The sequence below is a fragment of the Nipponia nippon genome, unplaced genomic scaffold (assembly GCF_047370975.1).
Source record: "Nipponia nippon isolate SJK-2023a ecotype South Korea unplaced genomic scaffold, ASM4737097v1 scaffold_2, whole genome shotgun sequence".
NCBI classification, from domain to species: domain Eukaryota; kingdom Metazoa; phylum Chordata; class Aves; order Pelecaniformes; family Threskiornithidae; genus Nipponia; species Nipponia nippon.
Genome location: NW_028262336.1, coordinates 49,608,872 through 49,629,262, shown reverse-complemented (window position 1 = coordinate 49,629,262; position 20,391 = coordinate 49,608,872). Strand labels below are relative to the sequence as shown.

Here is a 20,391-nt window from a genome sequence, read left to right as displayed (position 1 = left end):
GAATGGACACTCTCAAATTTAAAGCATTTCATGGTATTTGAACTGGAGCCTTGCTTAATTTCTGACATTAGTCATTTATCTGGAAGATTGCCATAGGTTTCCTTACTCTGCTTTCAGGTGTTTCCTTCCAACTATTATCTTGTATGCTATGCAATTTCTTGCTGTATTCTTTAAAGTTTTCAAATGCATTTTAATTGGCTTTTAGTACATCTGGCTCAGTCAAACATTCTTCAAGGTAGTGGCAAAAACATGTAATATGAAATATACACCCTGTTAAGTTTATTCATGACACTTTCTCTTTTCCAAAGTATAGAAAAATAATAAATACTATCCCACAGTGATAAAAATTATGCGCCATGTTTCATAATGATAAAAATGAACACAAATTAAGTTTAAGTTAGCATTCAAATCATTGCTATTTGATTTGAAAAGACACGTAAGTATAATTTTTTTAAAGGAAAGATTGTTTTAAAGTCCTCTGGAAAAAATGGTCTGTAATATTGGTACTGTAAGAAAGCCAAGAAAAAATGTGATTATGCACCTAAATACATTTGAGAATACAAGCTTCTTTGCCAAAGGCACTCTTCTAAAATTGCTTTTTTTCGGTTTTTAGTGATAATTGGCCTTTTTCAGTTCAGGCTAATAGACTAATATTGCTTCCCCAGATTATGCTAGCAAGCTGATAAACACAGTGAAGTCAGGTCTTTGTTCATCATCCTCCTCCCTTCCTGCAAATATTAACTGTGAGCGCTTAAGGCATATTTCAAGTTTGCTGACAACACCAAACTGGGGAGAGTGACCCATTCGCTAAAGGGCAGCACTGTTATTAAGAGGGACCTGGCCAGGCTGTGGAAATGGGCTGACAGGAACATTATGACATTCAACAAAAGCGAATGCGAAGGGAGAGAAAAGCCTCATGCAACATTACAGACATGGGATGACTGCTTAGGAAAAAGCTTTGCAGAAAAAGAGAAGTAGTTCTTCCCTTCTATTTGGCACTTGTGAGGCCACACGTGAGGTGCTATGTCCGGTTTTGTGCTTTCCATTACAAGACAGATGTGCACATCTGTGCATGAGTCTAGCAGTGCTCCATCAAGGTCAGGGGTCTGGAGAACATGGCATATGAAGAGAGGCTGAGAGTAACTCTTTTTTTCAGCCTTAAGAAGAGAAGGCTAAGGGGAGATCTTATAGCTGTCTTCAACTATCTAATGGAAGGTTATAGGGAAGGCAGAGCCAGACTCTTCTTGAAAATATACAGCAATAGGACGAGAAGTAATGAATACAAGTTGGAACAAAAAAAAAAAAATTCTGATTAGATATAATGAAAAGAATATTTTACCGTGAAGGTGGACAAAAATTCGTACAGGTATGAAGAGATGTTGTGAAATATCCATCCTTGGAGATATTCATAATATGACTGAACTGGGCCTTGAGCAACCTTCTGATGAGGAGGTCAGACTAGGTGGCCTACAGATGTCCCTTCCAACTTACATGATTCTATGATTCATTCTATACTTTCAACCAAGCATTTCAAAGCAGTTTAGAAAACAGTAGTATCCAGTGTGTATGTAGACCTGCATCCTGGAAGATGCTTAGATGCCTCTCTGGTACTGTAAGCACATAAGCTCACAATTCAGGAATGAGTGATATTTCCAAAATATCAAAACAGCTGCCACCTAGCCATATGCAAAAATACACTTCTGCACCTCAGCTTTTAACTGGGCCAAATGGTGAAAATACTCAGGACTGACATGCCACTTCAAGCCCTTCCTTGCACAAGAAGAAAAGCTCAGGGTGGGATTACTAAAGCGAGGGAATGATAGATAGAGCGCTCTCTGTCATGGTGGGACCTTGGTGTATTGAGAGCCTTCTTCAGACCTTATGACTGTGAGAGGTAGAAGGCAGTTGGCATACAGGCCAACACAAAAAGAGAACAGCAGGATATTCAGGTTGAAAAAAAAGACAAAAAAACCCAAACAGCCAGAGTGAAAGAAGTATGTTCATGTTTCCATCTGATAAATTGGGAAGCTCAGCTGGCATACAGGAGATAGCCACTAATTCAAAATCTGTATTGCACAGACAGCAGGGACTTCAACCCACCTTACCTTCTCCAACGACTGTCATAAGCTCCAGGCTATACTCAATCTCTCTGCTTTTTGTCAAACGTTTCTGTCTAATGGTGCCATGACTCCAGAGTTGAGGATCCTGTGCTCAGGATGGCATTGTCCCTCTGGCCAACCAGACCAGATTTATTACCTAAGCCTCAGCCTGTCTCTTTACTCACCCTTTCACTCCTGACAAGCTTATGCCACTTCCTATCCATGTTCTAAGGATCCCTTCATAAATCACTTACCTAAAAGAGGTAGCAGGTGCAGGAGCTGAAGCAAAATCAGGGCTGAAGTTTTCACTGGATGACAGGCTGCCCTTGGGGTTCAGCCTTATCATTCTGGTACTACCAAATGCATTTGAGAGTCTCAGACCAAAGGATTAAGTGACTTGCCTCTGTTCTCTCACAAGAAGCAATAAAACCCAGGTCTTCTGATGGCCAATCTCATACTTTTACAATTAGAGAATTCTGTTTCACACACATTTCTACTAAAATACTATCCTAAAGAAGGACATAACTCTTCCCAGTCATACTAATTAATCCAGAGCTAGCCGTAATTTTGCAGGAAGTATGGAGAAAGTGAGCAGAAGACAGTTGCAATATATACGGTAACTTTTGTTAAGACTAGGTTCTCAGGTACTCAAGCTTCTTCATGAAGGTAGGTTGATGGGGAGCTTGCATGCGCCAAGAGATACGTTCAGCTAAATGTGATTAGACTGGGAAGGACTCAAAAAGATTGACTAATCAACTGCAAAATGCTAGTGGAACCTGAGGGGATATTTACCCTTGGCAAGAGTGTGCTTCCCCGTAGTTGTGATTTCTGTAGGGACAAAAGCTTTTCTTTCCAAACAGAATTGCAAGAATATTGCTGGTCTAGCACTTTCAGGGGCATAGTACTAATAGGTTCTGTTAATAGTTATAATAAATTAAATATTTATAAGTAATACTGCTATTAGTTATAGATACATTTGTTCAAAATTCTGTGGATAAAGGACTGTGGGCTTTTCTGTTTCCTCAATTACGAGGCAAGGCAGCCCGTTAGAAAAAAAAAAAATCATCAAAGCCAGTCCTCCTAACCCTTTCTGCCTTTCTGTGATGGATGGATGGATTGATGGATTGGGGATTTAGCTCAGACATCTCAACAGGCTTCTTCTGTAACCTGCTTGGACAGGTCAGGAAGGATTGCCAGAAATAATGCCCCCAGGGTAGGGTCACCATCTTTTTTGGTTATAAGGACATAGGGCTCTGCTTTCTGTGCCTGGTATTAAAAGGGGAACATGCTCTCCTCTACTGGGCTACGTAACTTGATGCAGTTGCAAAGGGTGGATCATGTAACCTTCCTGTTGAGTACTCGGTGCTACAGTATTTGGAATAGATTGATTTCCCAGATTTCAGTTTGAGTGAGGGCACACAGGGAAGATCCTTTATCCATAGGAAAAGCCAAGTCAAAATAATATAGAAGAGATTTTTGTCATGATATTTCATGAGATTCTTTTTCAAGGGCTTTCTCAACCAAATCAGGACATTTGAACACCATATACCTGGTCTAGGCAGAGACTACTTGTCTCTACAAAATTGCCACTACAACTGAAAGCAATGACAATTAATATTATTGCTTGAAAATATTAAAGCACTGTGTTTTATCTGTATTTTTGCCTATACTGTCTTTGTTCCAGTCACATTTGGCTGGAATTTTCCATTTTTAATATAAAGGATTTACATACTGAACATGCCAAAGAGATTTTATTTCACCAGAGGATACTGGCAGAAGGTTGGTGTGCTTCTTTATACAGGGATACTACTATGCCCAAGATGTAGTTTCATTAAGTATGTGAACTTGTATTATTTATGGCTTTCTTGTTTGATACCAACTATTTACAGGACTTAAGGCATTGTGCCATTTACATTTTTCTTTCAGGATGGGTTGCATATGTTGACTGTGTTTCCTTTCCTTTTAAATTTTCATATACTATACTTGATCCTTGTTATTATAAAAATTCAGTTGTGATTCATGCACTTAATTGTTTGAACTTTCGGCTTTAAAAACACTTCCATTTTCAATGGTATTGAATGATCCTTTGGAGTACATGATTAGCTCAAATTTACAGCTTGTAAATGTACACATCCTTTTTTCCCTCCTCTGCTGATGTCTATTCAGCAGTGATTCCTTTACTACCTCATTAAGTTCCTCCATATAATCCCCTCAAATATTCACACAGCATCTGCCTTTTGTATTATTAGTATTGGTATTGTTTGTCTTCCAGGAAGAGCAGTTAATTAGGAAAAATGGATAGGTCACACTTTTCAGAGATCCTATTTATTATTTTTAAATTTATGTATTCTTTTATCATAGTAGTTTTACTACATAATAAATATATAGGGAGCCACAGAAAAATACTGTCAGGGAAAAAGAAATTATTATATGGAGACTGAAATGATTAAAATAGGCCAACTATCAAAATACAGGACCTTCGTGAAAACTACTACTCACAGGTTTTTTTAAAAACACAGTAGTTAAAGATAGCAAAGTGAAGCCACCAACATTTAAGAAATGTCAAAATTAAGGTAATCTGTGAAAACTTAAATTTTTCTTCTTATCTTTTTATACCTTATGATACAGTCTGTAATGACTTTAAATGACTGTTTTGCATGGGATCCTTACCTTGCTCAGTGTGAAGGAAGGACCTGTCCTGCTGTCAAAGGTGCAGTTTAATAAATAGGACTCAGTCCTATTGATTGAAAAAATTGCAAATGTATAGAAAATGAGAAAACCAAAGTATTGGAAAGCTCCTTACTGTGCGAGAAATGCCCTTTCTGTACGTGGAAGAAGACACAGAGGTGGACCAAAGTGCTTCGTTCTATAAGCAATGACTGTACAGATGCTATACTCAAGCTAGAAGTGAACTTAGAGTGCACAACCTTAATTCTGTCATTTTGTAGCATTTCAGTGCTTTTCACGTACCATTCGTAATCCAGAATGGTATTCCTGACTGCAGCTAAATTCCATATTCTGTACTTCATCAATTTATGAAACTCATCGTGCTTAAAACACTCCTGTAGTATCGTGTAGCCAGCTATGTTAATTACAGAGTCCCTTTCTTTGATAGCACCAAGAATGAGAAAGAGGTTTTGTTTTTCTAGTTTTATTTGGCAGTACTAAAATTGGGCTGTTTCCCTTATGGGTTCTAGGCTCTTAATTCTGAACAAGAGCACTCTCTCAGTTAATCAGGATGTTTGCTCTTAATCTTATTATTTTCTGATAATTAGACCACTGTGTGAGTGAATAATGCTCAGATCACAGCTCAGTCCACAGCTATAGATAAAAGGCTCGAAAGATGTCAGACATCTGGTGAGTGTAATTCTTTCAGGGGAGGATGTGGTAGCAGAGATGTGGCATATTCCTTTCAGTCCAACATAGTGATATACTGTATGTATAGGAAGCTAGTCTTCATTTTCCTACCTCTTATATTCTGCTTGATTTTTTTACAGTGCCCACTCTGGTTTTCTGTGGGTTTTTTATGGGCTTTGAACATCAGAGAGCAGTGTTAGAAAGACAGCGAGTACCGTTTTTGTGAGAGTTCCCATGTGCTGCAGATTCATGCACTTTAGAATTCTACATGTTGGAATTACCAACAGTGAGTTACTTTTCCCAAATTTTGTGTGTTATTTTTATATTTAGACTAACTAGACTACCTAGGCAAAACCAGGCATAGGCATTTTCCAGGGGACAGAAAAATTAAACAGCCATAACAAGAAATAAAAATATACCACATTGCCCACAACTAGCACACTTAAATACATGTGTGCTTATACTCTGCTATATATCTGTTCTTCCAGTATGGCTGCCTCAGCAAGAGCTCAGTGTGATGCCACAGATGATTTGTAAGAAATACGGTCCCACTAACAGGGAAAAAAAGGAATTAAAGCTTTAAGGATAGCACATGCATTACGGCAGACAAATAGAAAATTACTTCCAAGCTATAAACCAAGCCATATTTTTTCAGACAAAAATGTCATTTCCAAATGCACTGTAAGTAATTTTATATACAGCAGTTGGCAAAGCAGAGGGGTGAAACAAAGTGCACATCAAGGAAAATCTATCAGTGTTTTCACTAAGCTCCTTTAGCACCACAGAGTCACTTACCAGTCGTTTACCAGGGCTTTTGTACTGTTTCTGAAGGGTGCCCATAAAACAGTGCTCCACAGACCTATTCTACTCAGCTTCTGCTTGGTGGGTTTGGGGTTTCAGCTTCTTTCTTTTTTCTTTTTTTTTTTTCTTTTTTTTTCTTTTTTTTCTTTTTTTTTTTCTACTTTGAACCTTTTAACATTGCAGCTTAGTCCAAGCAGTGCTTTTCCAGATGTGCTCCTGAAGCTTCCTATCGCTTCTGTGATCTTGTTGCCCCTTATTTGACTTAGAGACTGACTTGAGGGTCTATCTGCGTGGTACTTTTCAGGCGGACCTGAGCTCACTTTAATTGTGCTCCAAGCAAGCTGGGCGCAAACCAGCTCCAACCAAGAAGTCATGTAGTCAGAGCTGGCACAACTGGCAGACCAGTGCTAACAAACCTGTTTGACAGGCAGAGTGACCTGGTGTCTGCCTGCACTTCTAGGAGGACACTGCTGTGCACTGTAAGAAAGGATATGCTTGAACCTAACTGGCTCTTTTGCTACATCTTTTAGTGGCAGTCTGTTACCTTTCTTTACTTAGCTATCTAAAGGTCCCCAGACATGGGGATGGCTAGGAGGTGACTCTCAAACCTGATCTATTTCGTTATGTGCAGCGCTCCCTGTAAGCCTGGTGGTTTTTAAGTGGAATTCTAGTTTCATGTATAAATTTGTTTCTAAATCCCCTTCATGGCACTCTGTTTAGGCACGTTTATACTAGAACTATGTCTCAATGCTTCTTTTCAGCACTACTTTCTCATTTTCTGAGGTTATTGCTGAGAAGCGTTTCCATGATTGCAGACACCCTCAGTAGTTTTAGAGCTGGTTTATGTGAGTCCTGTTATTTCAGAGCTGGTTTATGTGAGTCCTGTTATTTTCTAGGGAAGTACTTTCAGCCCGATAGAGCTGGCTGGGGCTATTCTATTTTGCAGAAAGTCTCTTTCCTTGCTGCAGCCCCTGATATACAATACAATTGACAAACTGCATCTAACATGGCTCAAAGAGATTCCCCCTCCTCAGAACAGGGGCAATACTCAGATATATGTCGCAGATAGCAACACTGAATTTCTTGTAGATGCAAGAACCTGTGTCAGCAACAAGGTGGCTGTTCTCAGGACCAGAACGTCACCAATTTACTTATGCTCAGCTCATCACAGACATTCATAGACACAACTCCTATGGAAATTGGTGGTAGTTAGTTACATAGGTACCTCTGAAGACCTAGGCACTAGTTCACTCTGCCACTAATTCCTGCTAATAAGATCAACCCATCTTACCTCATAAGAGTATCAGGATGACATCAATGGTTAAGAATGTGTGGCACCATGATACGAAGGGGTTTATATGTAAAGATTATATAGAAGCTAGAGCTGCAGGTAAGTCAACGGGTGGGCACCAGCAGTACAGAAAGAAGGATAGACTCTACTGTGCCTTAAAATGGGATGTATGTGAGCTTTTGTTGGTGAGAGTATGTTCTTCATACACGAGAGACGGCCTGCCTTTCTGCAAGCACTACCTGACAGCAGAAGAGCTGAAAAGAGCAATCCTGACTCCTGCCTAGTACTTAGGAGGGGGTAAACTTTGAATCCTGGCTATGTCCAATGATGGTCTGATGTAAAATGTGGGCACATTCCAAGAAGTAAGGTTTCTTAGAAACCTTTTTGTAAGCTGAAGGTTACGGTATCTCACAATACACAGGTGATATCTTCCAATAAGTGGAGAACCTGAGTGTAATGCCTGACACTGAAAACAAAAATAGATTTGGATACAAAATTTGGCTCTTTTTATGTACATGACAGTTCTTCACTTGAAGCATCTGCAGCACACAGCTACACCTGCATGTATATCCCTCAAGTGAATTCAAGTGTAATTCAATAACTCAATAAATAAATCATTGTGGCAGCTGTTGTCTTCTGTTAAATCACTCCACTCTTTCCAGAACTGATCATCTTTTAATAGCTCTCTTCATTTTGGCAAGGGTTTTCACAGCCTGGGCCTCTTTCACTAAGTACAAGGCTAAGTTTATGGCATGACAGTAAACTTAACACCTAATCTCTATGTGCCTGTTCCTAAATGTGTATATGTAGACATATATTAATTTGGAGAAAGATATATTAATCCTTGCCTTAAGTAAGAATATTATCCAGGTGATTTAAGCAATGGTCTGGGTGAGGGAAAGGCTGCAAGGGCAACAAGAGAAGACATGCTCCTGGCAATTCATCAGAAAGCTCTTAAGATTGCATGAGTCTCCTTTCTTGGCTCAATTCAGCATCTCTGGAAGTGCCTCCAGGGCCTCTTCGTTAGTGTGTGTTTTCTCTGGTGTACACACAGAGCAATTTTTGACAGTTTTGAAGGAGCAGAAAGGTTAAGAACATGGCATAGTCTTTATGGTGCTAGGAGGCTCTGGACTGTAGTGGATTGTAAGTATATTCTTAAAATTGAGTATGTGTTTACGACTGTATGTTGGAGTATTTTGATGGAAAGCCCTAGCTCAGTGGAACTCACAGGAACAAACTCCCCTCTGAACAAATGTGCGTGCATGAGAAAGTAATGACTTAAAATATTTGGTATTTGCGACTTTCTAATAGCATGTATGATACAATGCTGAGTAGGGAAAAGTAATTTCCATTTCCATAGCTCCTATCATCTGGCACTTTTGAGGAAGTCTGAGCTTTTCTTAGTGCTGCTGCCCACATGGTGTGGCTGAAAAGTGAACTTCTGTCTGTCAGGCTTTCCACTAACACCTTCTATAAGCAGTAATCCAAAGGATTCTACCTCACTCCTCCTCTAAAATGGCACATTTAAGCTCCTCCTGTTTTCATAGGTGTGTATATATATATCATCTGCATATGTGTTTGCAAAGGATAGAATCCTCTGCCAGTGAAAGCAGATCTTCCCCTTATCTCATGTGTTGATTAGTTACTTACACAGGCTCTGCACAAAGAATTTGAGACTATCTTTTTTTTTTTTAGTGAGTGCACTTCTCTATTAATCACTTAAAATAGTACAAAAGAAGCTTCATCGCAGAACTTTAAAAATACTTAGAGTATTTTAGAGTATTACTTAGAGTAAATAAGAGTTTGCAAGCTTCTATATCTTTGTAGCTCATCAGACAGGAGAGGTTTTGCCTTGGTCTCTGAGGCTGCTGCTGAAAAATAGTGCTGCTTGAGTAACTACCTCCTTTAGGCCAGTATCTTAGAGAATGCACCTAACATTGATTGACTGTGCTGCTGTACCGACTCCTCCAGTTTGGCTCAACACACATCAACCAATTTTTATGAAAGAACTTGTTTGGGGGTTTCCACCAGGACTGGTTATCAAAACATCAGGCTGTGCTTGCCAGCTGTTGCAGGGAAGGTGAGGAAGATGTAGGGCAGTCGCTGCACCCTTCCTTCCCAAAAGACAGCAGAGCTGATCAGGTTTGCAGGAGAACACGTACCGCAGCAGAGAGTATGGCTTCAGAAAAATAATTTCCTGGGGCTGCTGTCACAGGAGCATCAGCTATCACTTACCTGAATACAGAGCTGTGGGCCTTTGATCTCCCAGCGTTTATGGCTTTTACAAAGTCTCTGACATTACCCATTTTTTGAGGCTGCTGTTGGCAAAGTGCTGCCAAGCCGTTGAGTCATTTTCTTCGCTGTCTGGTAGAGTTCAGGTACTTTGATCATTAGTTGAAGTTTTGTAGCAAGAAAGCAGATCACCACACCAAAGAAAGATCATGTTCCATGTTTTATGACCTTGTGAATATTGTAGCTCCATTGCCCACTGCTTAGAAGGCACAGTGCTGTGGAAAACAGCAATTTAAAGAAATCTTTAAGATTCAGAGTTAGTATCTAAGTGAGGTTAGGAATGTGAGTTTGGTGGTGGAGTGGAAAACACATACATTGAGTTATTTAAATAAATGATGGCAACTGGTATAAAGGAATAAAGTTCTATTTTCTGTTCTGGTGATGACTCAGCACTTGACAAGCTGTTTTCCCTAGTTCCCAAGGTGAAAGAAGCAGCAGCCTTCGGCCCTCTCCTGGCACAAAGGAAAGTTCCAGTGTCAAGACCAGAGCAAGAAGGTAGATTATTTTTGTTCTACAGTATTTATTTTCCTGTGTATTGTGTGTTTTCATGACAACCTATATTAGCCAAGCCAGAACCAGTTTAAAAGCCTTTAACATAAAACAAAGGTTTGGTGAGTGCGTTAGAGACAGTATCTGGCCAAACCATTCTGCCAGTTCCAATGTGAGAAGCTGGTTTTGTGTCCTTTTCAAAGCATACTTTAACTGTTTATAAGCCATGTGTAGAAAGTTCCCCCACATTGAAACTTGACTTGTAACTGAATTTCACTTGATTTATTTCATAGTCATGAAAAAGTAATTTCTATTGTCTATGAAATGAAACCATGTTAGAAGTGTGTTGCATAGCATGCAAAAATATGCCAATGTCCTTCAGCCATATTCTCTTGGGTTTTCTCGTGGTCCTCTGTCAGAAGTCAATGGAAGTTTTCCGTGAACAAGACTGAATAAATATTTACCCTGAATCTTAAATAGCCTGGCTATGAATTTATGATAGTTCCAAATTTATCAGTAAGTCCTGTGAACATCAGAGTAAGATGATGCCACCTGTTCTTTCTCACATTAAAAAATTGTTGTAAAATCAGTCAGGGGAGCATACAAGGTCCAAGACCTGTCAATTTATGTACACAACTTAAGCTTCTGCCATGCCTTAGGAAACTGCTTCACGGACTTTCAAACAGAAGACTTCACTGCCTCTTGGGAACTATAACAGACTGCAGCGTAGCGCTGGTCAAAGCAGAGCATAAAGGCATATCATAGAATCATAGAATCACAGCATAGTTTGGGATGGAAGGGACCTTTAAAGGCCATCTAGTCCAACCCCCCTGCAATGAGCAGGGACATCTTCAACTAGATCAGGTTGCTCAGAGCCCCAGCCAGCCTGGCCTTGAATGTTTCCAAGGATGGGGCATCTACCACCTCTCTGGGCAACCTGTTCCAGTGTTTCACCACCCCCATTGTAAAAAATTTCTTCCTTATACCTAGTCTGAATCTACCCTCTTTTAGTTTAAAACTATTACCCCTTGTCCTATCGCTATTGGCACTACTAAAAAGCCTGTCCCCATCTTTCTTATAAGCTCCCTTTAAGTACTGAAAGGCCGCAATAAGGTCACCCCGCAGCCTTCTCTCCTCCAGGCTGAACAACCCCCATCTCTTTCAGCTTTTCCTCATAGGAGAGGTGCTCCATCCCTCTGATCATTTTTGTGGCCCTCCTCTGGACCCGCTCCAACAGGTCCATATCCTTCCTGTGCTGGGGACCCCAGAGCTGGACGCAGTGCTGCAGGTGGGGTCTCACCAGAGCAGAGCAGAGGGGCAAAATCACCTCCCTCGCCCTGCTGGCCACGCTGCTTTTGATGCAGCCCAGGACACGGTTGGCTTTCTGGGCTGTGAGAGCACATTGCCGGGTCATGTCCAGCTTTTCATCTCTCAGTACCCCCAAGTCCTTCTCGGCAGGGCTGCTCTCAATGCCTTCATCCCCCAGCCTGTACTGATACCAGGGATTGCCCCGACCCAGGTGCAGGACCTTGCACTTGTATCAAAGGGCACTCTCCCCCTCTCTCCTGGCGGGAAACAGTTTCCCTGTGATGGACAGAATCATCAAGCTGACTATAAGGACCTGCTAATGAGAGCCACAGAAAAAAGCAGAATCCAAAAGGGGGGACTGAGAGATTGTATTGAGCTAATGCATTTACAGGGCAGCAGCGTTCTCCTGGGGAGTTACCAGCCAAGTGGGCAGGGGCTGAAATGCTGGGATTGGCTATAGCTGAGATTATTTTTAGGACAAGGTGGGTTTCACCCAAAAACAATCCACAAATGTTTCCAAATCTTAAAGAAAACAAAGCAAAACAAAACAGACAGATGTGCTGGCTGACATTAAGGGTAAGATACTGGGGGTTTTCCAATTCAGAAAGCAGTAGTCTCAGAAACAATGGATTTATACAGTAAAGCTCTCTAAATGCCATGTACTGCACTGCTCTGTCTCATGATAAAATACATGAAAATAACAAGAAGGATGCTTCTTTCTAAGGAAATTCAGATGGCTGACATATTATTCTTAATCTGATCTGTCATGGTTGTATTGCACAGTGTTTCTTTCTTTGTGTATGTAATGCTTTTCATCTGCACAGTCACGAAGGCGGTGGTGTGCTCTGGGTGACACCTTTTTTCAGCGCGCTCTAAAGGGCAACTGATTTGGGCTATTCCCAGCTCCATGTAGTATGAGTATTAAGTGCTGACGTAAAGGATTCCTCTCACGGGAGGCCAGCTTCTCTCTTTCAGTGGACAGAACTGGAGCTTGAGCATCTCCGCTGATTACAACTACAGCAGTGTAACAAATGGAGAGAGGAAAACTCTAAATTTAGCAGATCCCAAACCATTTATGATGTTAGACTTCAAAACTAACACCTCCAGCTATAGTTGGTGATCAGCAGGCACTCAGTATACAGAAGTCACAGAGTATAAACTCGTGCAGATGGGAGATTGGCAGTAAAAAGACACAACAGATTTTTCTGCGAGTTAAAGAAAGAATTACTACATAAATTCTAATATTTTGGGTTTTTGCAATTTAATCTAGGTCAACACTATCTGAACTCAGCTTGTAGATAATTTTAGAATGACCTATACATTCATAACTGGGTGAATAAAGAGCAAATTATTTTTATCAGTACTTCTGATATAGTGCTCCTCTTATCTCTGAGTCTCCATTGCCAATCTTTTTTTCAGTTGATTGCAGCTTCAGTCGAGGGGTCTGCGACTGGAAACAGGATGCTGATGATGACTTTGACTGGAATCCTGCTGATCGAGATAGAGGTATTTAAATATCTAAATATCTCTAGCTATGCTAAATATCTCTAGCTATTAAATATCTCTAGCTATGCTTTGATTTGATGGCTCACCCCCTCCACAAAAAAGGGGGATGGAGGGGAAAACAGAATCAAGAATTAGCTTTCTTATTAGTGGTCATTATGAAAGAAAAAAGGAGGCAGAGCATGCTGGGAGTGGAAATTGTTTCTTTGAAATATCCAGTGGCAACTGGTAATCAGCAACGTATTTCATCACATACAAATCAAAAGATGAGAAAAATTATTAGAATATAACTGTTCAGAATTGCAAGGTACAAGGCAATGGAAACCTTATTAGTTACGCATTGTGTCTCTCCAAGACTGGTAGGGTATTTAACCACACATCTGCCATTGAGATGGACGTGGCAATGTAGTCGCTCACATGGCTTAGACAGCACTGTGATAACTGCTCAGAAATCTCCAACTCTGCAAGACAAGCTAGTGACGGCATTCCTCAGAATGAGCCAAGGGCAGGGGCCTATTCAAAAACAACCAATACCTGACCTGGTACCAACTGCAGGCCTGCTAGAACCTGAGAAAAAGCTCCACAAATGCAATGTGTGACTGCTGTGCTGGCATATATAAAAAGGTGTGGCTGAAGAAACTTGTTTGAAAGGACGTCTCTTCCCCTGTGACGCAGGAAATGTTGCAGAAGTTGCTGCGGTAGGGGCCGGTGGATCCTGCAGATCCTGCAGGCCCCTTGCTCCAGTTCCTACACACACATTCTCTCCCTCTTCCCTCACAGTCTTTCCATCCACGTCTTTCTTCGCTAATCCTTCCTCTCCTGCTTCATGTATTTCCTTTTCTCCAAGTGCCTTCTCTGTGATGTCCCTTCCAGGAAGACCGTACCCTGACCTTACCCCGTCTCCCCGAACTTATATCTGCTGACTATGACTTTAATTATGGGCCCAGATGTTTTATCCTTTTATCACTTCGTGTGTCTCTGTCATTTCTTCGGTCCTCCAGGATTTGGGGAATAAGCTATCTGTTCCTTTATGAGTTTCTCATCACTGCAGAGGACAGTGGAGAGAGTATTGAGCTACCTCAAGTACTGGAAATGGTGAGGCACAGCAGCATGTTTCAGGCTGTTGCATTTGAAAAACTGAGGAGGTTTTGCCTTTGAAAAGTAGTGCAAGGAAGAATGACTGTAACTGCCAGTGAAATACGAACTCATCTCCTCTGTAAACTGATCTGACTTCCAACAGTGCAAGCTTATTCCTTGCAAAGTACACTGCCTGCTGCTTTTCTCCAGTCTGATTTTAAATTATTCAAGTAACGCAGCTTCCATGTATTTTCTTAGCAAATATGTATTCAATTTGCTACTAAATAACACAAGTCCATTAAAGATGCATTTTCCTTTGTTTTTTGTTAAAAGGCGATGGGTACTACATGGCAGTTCCAGCTTTTGTAGGGCACAAGAAGGATATGGGGCGTCTAAAACTTCTCCTCACTGACCTCAAACCAAAGAGCAGCTACTGCTTGATTTTCAGTTATCGGCTTGCTGGCGAGAGAGTGGGGAAACTTCGAGTGTTCCTGGCAAACAAAAAAACTGCTCCTGTCTGGGAGCAGAGCAAAGGAAAAGATAAAAGGTGGAGAACTGGAAAAATAGACATATTTCAGGGGGCTGAAACAACCAACGGTGTAAGTACAACACAATTTATAAGCCAAATACCATCATCAACAGCTTGATTTCCTAATCCTCAAGTGTTCCACCAGCTGTTTTATAGGCATTGCTTACTGGCAATTGACAGGCTTATCTGAAATGGGAAACAGGAGCACAGATTTTAGGAGGCAGAAAAGTTATATGGTTGTAATTTCAGAACTGAATTACTCCAGTTGGTTAGAACATTGATGCCAGTAATCCTGTCATTTTGTAAAAACTGCATCAGATCATAAATTAACACAAACAATTAAAATCTCTGTTTAATACCTCATGCAAGAGAAGCATGCATATATTCCTGGAAAAATTAAAATTATCCCTGTTTCATAGAAGAGGATGCTCTCAAACCACACTAAACCAGGTATTTAGTGCGAAAGGAGGCATCACGTATAACCAAGGGCAGGCAGTCACCCTAGGAGCAGGACATACTAGCCAACAGGGAACACTGTGCACAGAAAACTGCCTCAATCAGGGCTTTAGCAAGTTTCTCCTTGAAATGCTAGGCCCTGGTTTTCATTTATGTGACTGAGCATTTTCAGTGTTACGTAAAGGCTTTTACTGTATAATTGAATACTGTGAGTATAAATGAAATGCAAGCTCTTTTCAAGGTTCTTTGCAACTGCTGGAATGATGTAGAAAAGTCCTTACATAAATGAGAATCAGACTACAAAATAAAACCCCAGGCATCCTATTCATAAAAATGAACCTACTCTCCATATGTAGTATACATTCTATACTATATGTATACATACTAGAGAGAGAGAGAGAGAGAGTAAATACACATGTAATATATATACACAAAAACTAAGGATCCAAATAGATCGAAAATGAACAGTTGTAATGTCTTCAAGAAAAGGAGTGCACTAACATCACATACTGTGATAAAACTACATTATTATAATAGGATTTCACTGAATTTGCATTTTCTTTGCACAATGAAAATAAGTAATCTTATTAAAAGAATCCATTTGGTATTGTAAATCTGTGCAGAGGATTATCAGTCTAGTTCAAATAATACACAGAAACCCCAAAAACTGCAAGGATTTAAGTCATTAAGTCCCATATTGTGACAAAACATTCCTCAGATATAGCATTATAATTAATTAAAATTAAGAGTTGCTAAATGGTTGGATAAACTACATTTTCACTGTTAATACATCTCTTTTCTTATGACAGGTCACTTTTGAATCAGAACGTGGGAAGGGCAAAACTGGAGAAATTGGAGTGGACAATGTTATATTAATTTCTGGTCTGTGCCCAGAAGATACCTGATACTGGATATTGGAGTATATTGGATTTAATCCTATTTTTAATATTTGCCTTACTAGTAGTGTATTTTTGTATAATTTTCTTTATAAAAAAAACCAAACAATAAAAACTGTGCCTTGAACTTAATGCAGCAATGAAACGGAAAAACTGACATGTGCAAGATGCAGAGTACACTTTTTTATGAGTTATTCTAATACGTGCTTTGAGTGTAGCACTACTGTATTTTATAACTCAAAGTCAGGGTTTCTAAAGTATTATTTGTCTAGCTTTTTTACAAATTCTACATACTTTTATTCTTTAAAATTCTTTTCAAGGCTATTCTTAAGTCTTCTATTTCATTTGTTCTACTCCACAAGAACATAAAGCAGTATTTAAGAGGATGTTACTACTTCTGGTGACAAAATTTTAACTTCCTACTTAGTGTGTAGATATTTAATCTATTCAACAACTAAGAGGAAAGAGAGGAGCTTTATTTCCTTCTTGATGGAGCTACACAAGTTGTAAGTGGAATCATGTCTTCGAAGAATATTTTCATTACTAATAAAGTACGTAAAATATCTTGTTTGTCATCAGTGTCTGAGTCACACAAATCACTGTTTATAAATTATCCCTTTATAGTTTTATAAGCATTTAATGTTCATCATTAACAGATGATGTTACCACCTGATACTGAAAAAAAGAACAAAAAGAATGACCCATTATTAACACTTCGGTGCCTGCTGGATTGCAGGCCTACTTTACCTACTTTTTAGAGGTGTGAAAGAATGGTTTTCATTTTCCAGTAGACAGTGGTCACACAATAAGGCTCCTTCTTACATGACTGAAAAAAAAATGTTTGTTTTGATTCCCTTCATGTCCCTTCAAACTTCAGCAAAAGGGATGGAGACTATCCGCCATCCCCAGGAGCAGGGAGGTAAGCAGAACCTTCTGCCTCAAACTAGGAGCTGCCACCCGCCGCCACGCTCGCCCATGCACATACACATGTACGTGTACACACACATACACATACATGTAGACAGACAGGTTTGAGGAGGGTCTAGAATCCAGGTTCCACATTTTCTGAAAAGAAGTCGAATGATAATGCTGTGGAGGACAAGACCATCTTCTTCCATCTTGTGATCTCTTCTGAAAGTGCGTAGCGGTCTGAATCCCAAGAGGACAGAGATGCCCATGGAGAAGTCCTGGTTCAGGCAATGTTCAGTTAAACGTGCATGCATGCATTTTCCTCTTGGTTAGCTCTGTGTATCCCTTTCTACATTGACTGCTCACTCTTTATTATTAGTGACACTCTTTATTTTATTTCTTGTATGAAGAGGGGGACATCCAAAACAATTGAAGAGACCTTTATAGAGAAACACTAAAGAACCTTGAAGAATTCAGCCTATATGAACCTCAGCTTTTTAACAAAATACAACTCCGAAAGTTCAAATACCTTGAATTGCACCTATGAAGCAAGTCAGGGATGCTTGAGACATTTCTTGTTGAAACAATATTTTTGCATTTCACACACAGCTGAGGAAAGGCTAAGCAAGACTGGAAATGTCTGGAAAGTGTACAATAGCTATGTCATCAGAAAGTGCTTGTTCTTTTTTAGAACTGGTCTGTGTTGCGAAACAGGTTCTCTGAGGACTGTACAGGGACTTCAGCTTTGACATATGAATTTCTTTCCTGGTGTCTTTGGAGGTCCTGAGGAAATTACAGAATAAGGACTTGAGAAAACCAAATTCTCTTTAATCTCAGGCAAAGACTCTGGGAGTTTCAAAGCAAGGGGAAGGTTCTCTCAGTAGTGGATTGGATGCCGACTGTGATCTCAGGATGCCTGAAGAATCTGGTCAGAATGAGGCAGAAAAATGAAACAAGTATTTTTCTGGACTCACTCCTCCTTGTCTGACTCTCTGAAGTTGAACTACCGTTACTGAAGACCAAGAAAAGGAACGATCAATTTTATTGAAATCAAATTCTGTGTCTAACTTCAAACAGCAATAATTTACACACACACAGTGCCCCTAAAGCCTAAGAATTGTTACCGCCTCGAGCATTAGAGTGCAAACAATATATTTGAAATATATATGTGGAGCAATCTGAGTCCACCTAAAAAAGTGCAGCTAGGTATTTCTTGCATGTGCGGTTATTTGGCATGGAAAGATAAATATTGCCTGTGAAAGGCATAACGTCTAAAGACTATTCGCTCAATATGCAAACAACAGAGAGTAAACACAATGAACATGGTCTGATATGGAGCCAGATAGGCTGATATTTATATGTTGGTGGTTGAATTGTAGCCCACCATGAATCATGACTGTGACAATTATTTTAGTAGTAGCATTCCACCCAAAAGACAAGACAAAAAGAAAAGATATTGCATTTCATGGAACGAGTAAGAAAATTATTTGCACAGATCAGTACAGACTGCAATAGCTGCCACAAGGCTTCTGTAGTAGATGCAGAAGTTGTTTCTCATTTGTTTGCAATGGCTTGTCAGATACAAGATAGCTTGCATCACAGCAGATCATAAAAATAATTCTAGCATAATAAGATCTGAAAAGCAAAACTGAAACCTTTTTTGTTGTGATTAAATTCAAAGATAACTTCTGCAGAAGCAACAAAATAAATCTATTATGTATAGACATTCATATAAACCACATTAGCCCATCAGCAAATTAACTGGTGCTGTTTGCAACATTCATTCAAAAGATGCAACTGCTCAGGGCAAAAGCTACATGCTTCTCCTTCAGATGAAAACAGTTAGAGGGCATATTATGCCCACAGTCATTAACGCCTCAAAATGTTCCTGACACTTTTCCGTTACTGTGAAATGTGAAATCCATTATCTGCTTGATTATTTTAGACAGCAAGGAAACTGCACTGGGAGTATTTGAAAATGTTAAAAGTATGCTATGTTCATGTGGCTTGAACTTTGACAACATCATTTGCAACTCTTAAGTCTGATAATAAACTTTGGAGACAGGACTCTGCCTACAAGTTAATGGAAAAAAAGAGCTTCTAGCTAATTACCCAAATCTATACTACATCCTTCAAAAACTACTCAACAGATGTGATCACTGAATCTTGAAGGTTGTATAACAAAAGATTTCAATCACTTTTCTTCAACTGCCAAAAGAATTAAACATTTCATTTTGTCAACCTTGAACACATGGAAATGCTGAGGCATGTTCCCACAAGATGATTATCTCATAACCTGCAACTGAAAGGAACTTAAAACATTTTCCAGCTATTAGATGTTATTTTTATACATTAAATAAGGATTCCCCACTGAAATTTTTAAGGATCATAAAGATGAAGATAATGGAGAGATGCTTTCAATGACTGATTGCCACTCATATTTACTTCATAATTGCTATATTTTTTTAGGACAGAGTCAGACACCTGCATGTACTGGAGGCATTGAAATTCGTGACATTAATGAAAAGGTAAATATCAAGAAAGCGTGGATAATAAGTTATTTGGTCATATGTGTACTGTTACATAAAAGCTCATCACAGCAAAAGATTTTTGATGGAAAAGAATTTCTAATTTTGATAGTTATTAACCTCTCAAATACCTGACTTTAAAGTTTGATTTCAACAAAGTTAGGCATTCAGTCTTTCTGACCTTCCCCCTTCCAAACCCCAGCTCTTCAGAAAGTGCACATTATAGAAGTGTTGAGAGAACACTGATTGTTCATTTTTTATTTGGGGAATATTTAGTCTTCAGTGATTCAGTAAAGTATGAAAGCATGACTGAATGTTTTAGAAGGTTCTTTCCTTTTCTTCCCCCGCCCCCCTTTTTTTTTTTAGGAAATTGCCTAATACTCTGTCTGAAAATCTCTCAATTTCTTAAAATTTCTGTAATGCATTATACCAATTTCTATTTCAAATACACCCTTGAGAAGAATATTCTCCTTAGACAGACTTCAGAAACCATTTTAATAGTGATCCTTTTAGGTCCTCAGATTAAAGCTAACTTTAGTCCCACATTTGAAGCATTTTAGTAATTCATTTTGAAAGGAAAGAAATTTTTTCAAAGCAAAGTATTATCTAGAATAATATAATTTATGATAAACAGTGGATTTAATGCCAATAGAAATAAGGTCTGAGTTAAAGGAAATAGCATTTCCCTAGACTTGCCTTAAAATAGCATTTCATTTTTTTTTCTTCATATACTTCTTTTTACTTCCATGCAAAGATGGTGCTTCTCCAACAAGTTGGGTGGTGTGCAGCAGCACTGAAGAGCTCCACAGACCTGCTTTGTCAGAGCTCAACTCCAAGCACTCCCTCAAACGATTCC

The 20,391-nt window shown here is 39.4% G+C and overlaps 1 protein-coding gene across 2 annotated transcripts in view; it reads left to right on the top strand.

Annotated features, from left to right (window-relative positions):
• EGFL6 (EGF like domain multiple 6) overlaps positions 1–16,434 on the top strand; it is a 46,619-nt gene extending 30,185 nt beyond the window's left edge. The window contains exons 9-12 of one of the 2 annotated variants that reach the window (XM_087758190.1): positions 10,255–10,335; positions 13,057–13,143; positions 14,551–14,816; positions 16,012–16,434. In XM_087758190.1, the coding sequence (XP_087614316.1) occupies positions 10,255–10,335; positions 13,057–13,143; positions 14,551–14,816; positions 16,012–16,107 (530 nt within the window). In that variant the 3' untranslated portion in view covers positions 16,108–16,434. The remainder of the gene's footprint in view (positions 1–10,254; positions 10,336–13,056; positions 13,144–14,550; positions 14,817–16,011) is intronic. The other variant, XM_087758191.1, reaches the window with a different exon arrangement.
• Positions 16,435–20,391: the final 3,957 nt, after the last annotated feature.